This window comes from Muscardinus avellanarius, assembly GCF_963383645.1.
Source record: "Muscardinus avellanarius genome assembly, chromosome: 5".
Classification (NCBI taxonomy): Eukaryota; Metazoa; Chordata; class Mammalia; order Rodentia; family Gliridae; genus Muscardinus; species Muscardinus avellanarius.
The window spans coordinates 1171825-1181661 of NC_137790.1; the positions used below are offsets into that span (position 1 = coordinate 1171825).

A 9837-nucleotide genomic window follows, 5' to 3' on the forward strand; every position below is an offset into this window, starting at 1 on the left:
ACCTGCCCTCACACTTGTCTACTCAGCCACCTCGCCATCCCGCCCGCCCTGGCTCTGCAGCTGGTGGGAGCTAGAGGCCGTGGGCCGCAGCCCGGACCCCCAGAACTAGCCCGTCCAGCTGCCCAGATAGAGGCCCCATCCATCCAGACAGAACTAGCCCATCCAGCTGGCCTCATCCATCTTGGCACCAGGGCTGACACTCGGATGGAGGACTTGGCCGCCAGCATGGCCTTCGACGTCACCCTCTCCGTACCGCAGCAGGCTCATTCCACAGCCACGGGGTCCTGCCACCTCCTCCTCTGCAGATGGCCTGCTGCCACTCCTGCTTGGGCTTGCAGGTTCTGGCTGCAGTGATCTTGGAGTGGTCCCTACTGAGCTGGCCAGGAGCCCTGGGCCTGAGCTGTCAGCCCGGGATTCCTGGACACCTTCTCTGGCTCTGGCGGGAGGAGCCAGCACTGCTTCATCCGCTCACACGTAACCTTTCTGCAGTGTGGTGCCTGAATGTATCAACCTAGCTCTCCTCGGGTACTAGGAAGGGTGTGCCAGCCAAGGCCACCTCCACACCCACGAGGAGGGACCGAGAGGAAGCGTGAGGCTGCTGGGCGGGCGGCCAGATGACTTCTGAGCACATGGTATGTCCACAAGCAGAAGGACAAGCTTACCTATCACCACATGCAACAGTTAACTCAAACTGGATCAAAGATGAAAGCCAGCCTTAACTGTAAACGTATTAAGAGAAAACACAGGGCAAAAGCTTCACGTTTGATCTGGTGCTGACTTCTGGGATGGGCACCCCAACCACGGGCAATAAAGAAACATCGGTCAAATTGGGCATCGTGCAAATCTCACATCAAAAGATATGTCATAGAGCGAAAGGCAGCCACAGAGTGGAAGGAGCCTGCCAAGCACACATTGGACAGGGTGACATCCAGAACAGAGAGCCTCCGATTCAACACGCCCAAACAACGCGACAAAAAGTGGGCGGTGGACTCAAATAGACGCTTTTCCAGAGGATGAAGACTGGCCCAGAGGCAGGCGAAAGGCGCTCGGCACCACTAATCCTTCGGGGAACGCAGATCAGATTCACAGGAGACATCACTCACACCCACCAGGGTCTCCTGGACGGTCTTCTAGCCCCAAACTAACAAAACAGAAAAAAACAAGTGTTGGCAAGGATGCGGAGACGCTAGAACCAGGCGGCGGGCAGCACGTAGGGATGTAATGTGGTCCACCGCTGTGAAACAGGATGGTGGCTTCTTAAAAACGTAAAACCAGACTGACCACGTGACCTGGGGATTCTGACACTGGCAGACACACCATAACTGAAAGCAGGCTTTCAGAGAGACAGCAGTGCACCAACGTTCACAGCAACTAAGACACGGAAGCTGCCCAAGTGTCCACCGACAGACTAGTGGATGCATGATGCGGTCCACTCAGAAGATGGAATACTATACAGCCTTAGAAAGGAGGACACTCTGACACCTGCCACAACATGGATGGACCTTAAATAGATGCTAAGTGAAGTACCCAGACAAAAAGGCCGATATTATATGAGGTCTCTAGAATTGCCCAATTCATAGAGACAGGAAGTAGAACAGATCCCACCAGAGGCTGGGAATGGGCGCAGAATCGGTGCTCAGTGTGGGGACAGAGTTTCAGTTTGGGAAGACAGGAAAGCTCTGGAGTTGGGAAGAAAATAATAACACTGAACCTTACGCTTAAAAGTGGCTTAGACAGAAGATGGTGACGGAGAAAAGCGGGGCTTACGAGCCCCGCTAACAACCAATCTCTATTACCACAAAATCAGCGCCTTTCATAGCCAGAAAACACCATCAGCAGAGAAACAAAAAATGTAATTACAAGGGACAGAGAAAAAGAGGGCTGGAAAAACGAGACACCAGAAGCCAGACCACAGTGCTGCAGCTGGAGCCATGGTGTGGAGCGGAGCGGCGCACCATCTTCCCTTGCAGCACCAGGCCCCAGAGAGGACGGGGACTCAGAACAGAGCTCAGAGCCACAGAGGAGATACGCTGGCCTCACGCCCAAGGACACGGCAGCAGCGCCTTAATGCTGGCAGCAGCAGCAAATTTACCGGATGGTACCAGACCAACGCACTCAGTCCACTACAGCTCCATCTGCGTATTCAACAACAGTGAGTCAAATTACAGGCCCCAGAGGAGAAATCCCAGTACAGCACTCCCAGGGACTTGACCCAGTGGGGGAGTAGCAGTGGCAGAGATATCACACCATAGGAGAACGCCCAACCTGGCACCCCCCATGGTCTAAAGCAGCCTCTATTGACTCCCTGGGTCTGAGACTCTGAGATACAACCCAGTAAAGGAGTAGTGGGGTCTGAGATACCACAGACTCGAGATCCAGAGCACCTTAAGTGAAGTCATAGTGACCCAAGGGAAGAACCCAGAGAAGGCACAAACTTCCGAAATCATGGGAAAGAGGAATAGCAATGGAGCAATGAATGCCCACAACCCCACAACATCAGAACCCGATAAAACAGAAAATCAGAGATTTCTAGAAGATCAAATCAGGAAAATAACTGCAGAAATAATAGAGGTGTTTCGAAAAGAATTCAGAGAGAGCCAAAAAGAGATAAAGGATGCAATTAATGAAGTAAAGGCCTCAATTCAAAGTACAAACAACCGATTAGACCATATGGAGAATAGAATCTCGCTCTTAGAAGATGATCACTTCAAAAATGAACGCATAGTTTCTAATTTAGAAAAAAAAATCTGACAGCAGGAATGTGACATTGAAGAAATATGGGCCCATTTTAAGAGAGCTAACCTAAGAATAATTGGAATAGAGGAGGGAAAAGAAGGTGAAACCAAAGGGATCAATAATCTCTTCAAGGAAGTAATAGCAGAAAATTTTCCAAACATAGAGCAAGAGGTCGATACACAGGTCCAGGAAACTTATAGAACTCCCTTTAGACAGGATCGGAGAAGAGGATCCCCATGCCACATAATTGTCAAAGTGACCAATGTGGAAGCCAAGCAGAGAATCTTAAAGGCAATAAAAACAAAGGGCCAAGTGACATTCAGAGGCAAACCAATTAGAATCACTCCAGACTTCCCAAACCAAGTCATGAGAGCCAGAAGGGCTTGGAGTAACATATTCCAAACTCTGAAAGAAAACAACTTCCTGCCAAAAATTTCCTACCCAGCAAAACTTTCTATCAAATTAGATGGAGAAATAAGAAGCTTCCATGATAAACAGAAACTGAAGGAATTTATGTCTTCAAAACCAGCGCTAGAGAAAATACTCAAAGAGATTAACTACAAAGAAGAAATAGGTAACACACACCAGAATCAGAGAAACAAGATTTTCCATCCAACAGACAACTAAGATTGGTTATCTGTGGAGATTCATTATTTATGTTAGTCTTTTACCTATCTCTAAAGGGTATTGTTTGCCTTTATTGTTGTTAATTTTTAGGATTTCTAGTTGGAATATTAATATACCTTCAGATATAGCATTTGGAAATATTTTATCCCATTCTATCAGTAACTTTTAACTCTGTTTACGTTGTCTTTGGATATACAATATTTTTTTTTTATTCTTTAGGGAGTTTGTTTACCCTTCTGTTGCCTGTGCCATTGAAATCATATCCAAGAAATCACTGCCAATTTCAATGTTGTGAGGTTTTATGACCCAGATTTTCTTCTAAAAGTTTATAGTCTTAATATTTATATTTAGGTCTTTTATCTATTTTGAGTTAATATTTGTATATGGTGTTAGGTAAGGGTCCAATTTTATCTTTTTCATGTAATTATTATTTTTCAACAATATTTAGTTAAAAGATTATTATTTCCACCACCAAATGTTCGTGGAAACCTTGTCAAAAATAACTTGACAATATATGGAAGAATTTATCTCTATGCTTTTATTTAACTCCAATGGTTTATATATCTGCCTTTATAACAGTACTACACTGTTTCAATTATTGTAGCTTTATATGGTTTGAAATCAGAAAATATACATCTTCTAGCATTGTTCTTTTTTGGGATCGTTTTGGGTATCTAGAGTCCATATTCCATATTAGGATAGGTTTTTTTCTGAAAAATAAATAAATAAATGTATGATAGTTTCACCTAAAAAAAAAGAAATTAATATTCTCTGGTAAGAAAGAAAGCAAAAAGAAATATTGAAATGTTATCTTTAAGTCATCAAAAGCTTGGTATCAGACAAATGAAACTGTTATGTGAGATTATCATTGTTAATTTTGGGTAAAGTGCTATAATACTAGATGTCAACCACTAAGCCAAGCATGGGAAGGAGGGATGGGGAGGGAACGAGGTGGGATCGGGTAGGGGCTAACTGGGCGAAATATGCATGTATGTCTACAAAAGTATTTTTTATCCCATTATGATGTATGAATACAGTGCACTAATAAAAAATTATTTAAAAATAAATAAATAAATAAATAAAATTTGAGAAATGCTGTAGAAAAAAAGTGGCTATGACAGCACATTTTAAACCTAGTGCATCAAAATCACCATAAAATATTCTGAAAAGGGCTGAATGTCCAAAACATAAGAACTGCATACAAGAGCAACACAAACAAATAACCAAAATAAACGAAACAGAAACAGAAGAAAGAAATGGGCACAAGAATCCAGGCGTGGTGGAACACACCTGTAATCCCAGTACTCGGGAGGCTGACGGGAGGACCACAGGTTGGAGGCCAGCCTCAGCAATTTTGCAAGACCCTGTTTCTCAACTGGTGGGGCTGGGGTGACACTGAGAGGTAGAACACTCTTCTGTCCAATTCCTGGTACACACGCACACACACGCACACGAAAGAAATGGGCAAAAGATGTGCACAGACATTTCTTAAGGAAGACCTGCAAATAGCCTACAACTACATGAAAAGGTACCCGGCCCCACTAACCATCATGAAAATGCAAATTACACCAGAGTGAGACCTCACCCTGCAGAAAGGCCCTAGGGGAAGGAGATAACGGGTGGTAACAGGTGTTGACATAACAGGCTAGCATGAAGAGAGGTGAGCCTCACACACCCTTGGCAGGAACGAAGCTGCTTCAGCCCTCAGGGAAGTCAGAATGGCCCAAAACGCTAAAACTAGAACCAGAAAAAAGACGAAATGTAACCCAGGCACCCCACTCCTGGGCATATTTCCAAAGGACTTCAGGCGCTGTGTGGAGGGGCCAGGGCAGCCCAGTGCCTCACAGCACGGTCCACAACGGCCACAGCATGGCATGAGCCAGACCCGCGCCGTGCAGACACGGTGGCAAGGACCCCGTGCACAGAGGGAAGGCCCGGAGTCTTTGTGAACCGGGCATCACGAAGGGAAATCAGTCAGCCACTGAAAGACAAACACCGCGCGGCCTCCTGTGCATGGAAAATGCCGGACTCAGACCAGCGGGGCTGTCAGGGCCGAGGCGGGAGCTGCAGGAGTGCAAAGGATGGTGCTGGCGACCTAGGGAGCAGCGGTTCCTGTGGTTAACGGCACTGCGCGGTGTCCTGGCCGTGCCCCGGCTCACCACGCAGGGACAAGGAACAAGTGTGGGTGTCCTAACAGGCTAGACACCATTTCCCGACGCACTCCTGCACCACAGCCTCACGGCCCGCACTTCCACAGCTCAGGTTCCTGCAGAGCCACACGGGATCCCGCGCCTGGCCACGGTCCGAACCCAGCGAGGGTGAGCGGGGGTCCCGGAGGGATGGGGCGTCTGCAGGAAGCCCGGCCAGCTTCATACAAAACCTATGTGTGGGTGGCCAGCGCGAGGGACGCTTCGGGTGTTTCCACAGTGGTGGGCTTGTCTCCTTTTTGAATCAAAGTTAAACAGAAACCTTGAGTGAAATGAGGCGTTTCTGAGGACGGTAATATGTTGTGAGTCCTACACGGGGCCCGTGGGGCAGGGGCTAGGAGAAGGGCTGAGGCCCGGGGAGAAGCACCCTCCCTGTCACCCACCTCGGCTCCCATGGGACCCTCCAGCCGGTGTAAGGACATTAACCCCCACCTCTGGCCTGAGGGGACTTGGACTGTTAGCACTGACAGAAGGGTCCCCCAGGTCCACGCCGGGGATACAGCCAACATGTCCAGATGTTTCGAGAAAACTCCCTCCAGGCCACTGGCTGGCCAGGCAGCTGCAGTTGGAGAAGCCCCTTGCCCACACTGCCCGCCCGGCGCGTGTCCGTGGCCCTCTTGCTGCGTTACAAAGAGTAACAGTAGAACTGGCCCTTCTTTCCCCTTGGCGGTGACCCCATCCCCGTCCCCGCAGCCTGGGCGGTCCTCATGAGGGAGGACGGGGCAGCTGTGTCCAGCCAGACTCCATCCCGGGGCACGGGCCTCTGCTGGGATGCCCCCGGGGACTGTCCCTGCCCCATGCCTTTGGAGGAACAGGGCAAGGCGCAGCAGCCAGCTGTGGTCAGCTGGGGGCCTGGGTTCTAGGAGGCGGCCTGGGCTGGAGGAGTGCAGGACCAGGAATGGCTCTCTCAGCCCAGCTGCTGGAGGATGTGGCCCTGGGGATGGCCGCACCTCCCCGCCCAGCCCCAGCCCAGCCCTAACACAGCTGTGAGGTGAGGGTGCCAGGCACCCTTCTCCAGCAGGCCTCCCACCGACCATGCCCCCGCCTGCAGCCTGTCACCCTGCACCCTCACTCGCCCGCCCTCGGAGCTGTGCCCACCCTCCGGCCCCCCAGCCCAGCCCCCCGGTGTTCTTCTGGGTCAGGCACTGTCCATCACCAGCCCCCTCCTCCACGCACCGCAGGCCCTTGAGAACTTGCTGGATTCACCCAATTTCATTCCCCATGGTGCTCAAGGTGGTAGCACCCAGTCACAAAGTTCCTGACCAAAATCCCATCTCAAGTCCAGGACCAAAGCTCAGCTTCCCCATGAGGACAGAACACTCGTGTCCCGCATGACGGCAGGCCACCATGCGCTAACAGCGGACGAGGAGCCAGATCAAGAAGCCCCATGCAGGGGCTCAGACCTTGGCAGGCAGAGGAGGGCATGCTGGGCACCCGTCCTAGCCACCTGGGGTGGTCTCCTCTGTCCTGTCCTGCCAAGCCAGCAGCAGTGACAGGAAGCCAGAGCTGATGGAGGCCAGCCTCTGTGGAGGTCCAGCCCCAGCAGGAGGCTGCTTGCTCCACGCTGGGATGGGGCTAGGCAGTGTCCTGGGAGCCTCAGTGGGCCCAGCCCTGAGCAGTCACAGCCCAGCCCCGACCTCTTGGCCCTCTCTATGTGCCCCCCACGGCCCCTCAGCCAAGCTGGTGAGGCCCAGTATCAACCTCAGTGTGGCAAAATGGCTGAGCCCAAAGACAGAGCAGCCCAGATCAAGGGCAATCCGCTCCCTTGGGCAAGACATCAGGGCTGGGTGCCTCAGTTTCCCATCCGTGCCTGAGGGGATAATAGGCTGTCTCAGAACTGTGGTGAGGACCGAATAAACTGAAAGGCTGAAGGACACCTGGAGCAGGTGACACCCCATTTGCCTGCCACAGACATGGGCCCTCTCGCCCCGCTCAGTCCCCAGCCTCTTCCTCCTCCCACACCGGGACCCCTGCTTCCCAGGGTGGCAGGGCGGGGGTCCCTGGACCAGGCACGAGGCAGAGGCAGGCCCGGCTGGCCGTGCTCACCTGCAAGGTGAAAGGGGAGGGGGCAGGATGGCAGCCGGCCAGTTACCTGCAGCCGGCCCAATGAACACACAGTCCCCGTCCTCCTGAGCGGGGAGTGAGGCACAGGCCACGGGCAGCCGGCCCCCCTCCAGGTGGCTCCAGCACGCGTCCTCCAGGGCCTCACAGAACTGGCGGCACGGCGGCAGGGAGGGCGGCGGGCCTGGGCCGCAAGGGGGGGCCAGGAGCAGGCAGAAGAACCAGGCGAGGAAGGGGTGGCAGGGCGTCTGGAGCAGGCCCCCCCACGCCTGCGCGGCGGCCTGCACCTCCTCACCGCTCCCGTGGTGCAGGTGGTTGGGCAGCCAGGAGCGCCTGATGCCCAACTGGCTGCAGACCGGCAGGGTGGGTGGCAGGGGCAGGCAGAGGCCGGCGGGCGTCGGGGGACGGCCCCCGCGCAGTACAGAGTTATTAGCAAGACCAGGCCCTGTAGGATCAGCCACGTGGAACACCCGAGGGCCACCGTCCCCAGTTAAAGCTGGCTCAGAAGGAAGGGCAGAGAGTACAGGGTGCACGCCCAGAAGACCCGTCACCAGGGGACCCGTCACCAGGGGAAGCAGGAGTGGCGTGTGCCCAAGGACCGCAGGGTATCCGTGCTGTTGGCTGGGACCGGCTGCGACAGGAAAGTGTCCTTCCCCATCCAGATCCTGGGGCCTCCCTGGGTAGCGCAGGCTTTTCCAGGGAGGGGCCCTGCCCAGCTCGGAGGACAGAGGAGCTCTACCTGGGGTCGCAGATGGCACCGGGGCCCCCCTCAGTGGTGCCCGGGTCCTGTCCAGGGAGGGAGGCAGCTGGGTGGGCACTGCCGGGGTGCTGGGCTCAGTTGTATGAGCACTCAGAGAGCTTGGGGCTTCGCTGCTCAGCCCGAGGGCAGTCCTGGTCTCCTGGGGGGAGCCTGAGGGCCCAGGAAGGGTGGGGGCGTCCGTGGGGGGTGGGCCGGCAGGCACCCGGGTAGGCGTAGCATCATCCCACAGCTGGACAAAGCTCCGAATGCCCTGGGCCACGTTCAGGATCTTGGCTCCCACCCCGGCGATATTCTCCTTCGTGCCTGGGCTTGCGGCAGGGGCGCCAGGGCTGCTGGGAGCGGCGGGGGTTGCAGGAGTCCCGCTCTGGCCGGCCTCCTGATCCTGCAGGGTTGGCCTGGGGCTGGCAGGCGTTGTCCCGGGCTTGGGTTCATCCTGGGGGGCCACGTGCGTGGTGGAGGCCTCTGAGGTCTGCACGGGCAGGCTGCCCTGCGGCTGTGAGACCAGCGCACCCGGGGAGTCGGCGATCTTGGTGGACCACAGCCAGTCCAGGCTCAGCAGGTCGGCTGCGGCGGGCGCGAGGCAGCAGGTGAGTAGCAGCAGCAGGCGGAGGCGTCCGCTGGGGTCCGGAGCCATCTGGACTGTGAGCTTTGCAGCGCAGGGCCGCTTCTGCCCTCCGGAGGTGGAGCCGCCCAGCCTCCCCGCCCTCCGCCCGCCCCTTCCTTGCTCCCCAGCCCCACTCCCAGCTCTAATTTCCACCTCTTCCCTCCAGGAGGAAAAAGGCCCAAACCCGGGAATCCTGGTGACCCCACCCTCACACCCATTTGCCATCCCCTTTCCCCGCCTCCGAAAGTGGCCACGGCACAGAGGGCGTTCTAAAGGACTCCCAGGAATCCCCAGCTCCTCCGCGTGGCTGCCGCTGAGTGCCCAGTGCTAGCCTGCGTGGGCGTGGGGGCCTGGGGCCAGGACCCCAGGGACACTGGCAATGACCTAGTCCCTGCTCACTCGGAAGTCCCCCCCACCCTGTGATGAACTGGAGCTGCACACCCCGCTTGCCGAGGCCGCCTGTCCCCACCCCCAGGCCTCCTGGACGCCTGCCTGCTTACTTCTTCTATCCTTACACCCCCTCACATGACCCCTTTCTCCCCATCCACGCTGGGAGCAGCTCAGCAGCCACCCTGCCCGCACCAGTGGATCCACAGCTGGCAGGGGGCCTCGCCGGGGTGGGGGGCACACACTTGTGCCTCTGCCAAAGCCACCTTTGGAGACTGGGCTATGCTGCCACCTTACAGAGAACAAAACTGAGGCCCCGGGGAGAAGGAGCCCGGGAGGGCAGGCGCTGGGCTGCACTGGCCAGCACCCGTGCCCAGGCCCCGCCTGCGCTCAGCCCACCTGCAGGAACAGACCCAGCATGTCTGTGGTGTGACACACACATGTAACCACATGCA

The 9837-nt window shown here is 55.0% G+C and overlaps 1 protein-coding gene across 1 annotated transcript in view; it reads right to left on the reverse strand.

The window, feature by feature from the left end:
* The window catches only part of COL18A1 (collagen type XVIII alpha 1 chain), a gene marked incomplete at both ends in the record, with an annotated part of 54705 nt that extends 45680 nt beyond the window's left edge, over positions 1 to 9025 (reverse strand). The window contains one exon of the mRNA XM_080696032.1: positions 7663 to 9025. Within this exon, the coding sequence (XP_080552158.1) occupies positions 7663 to 9025 (1363 nt within the window). The remainder of the gene's footprint in view (positions 1 to 7662) is intronic.
* Between the last annotated feature and the right edge of the window lie 812 nt (positions 9026 to 9837).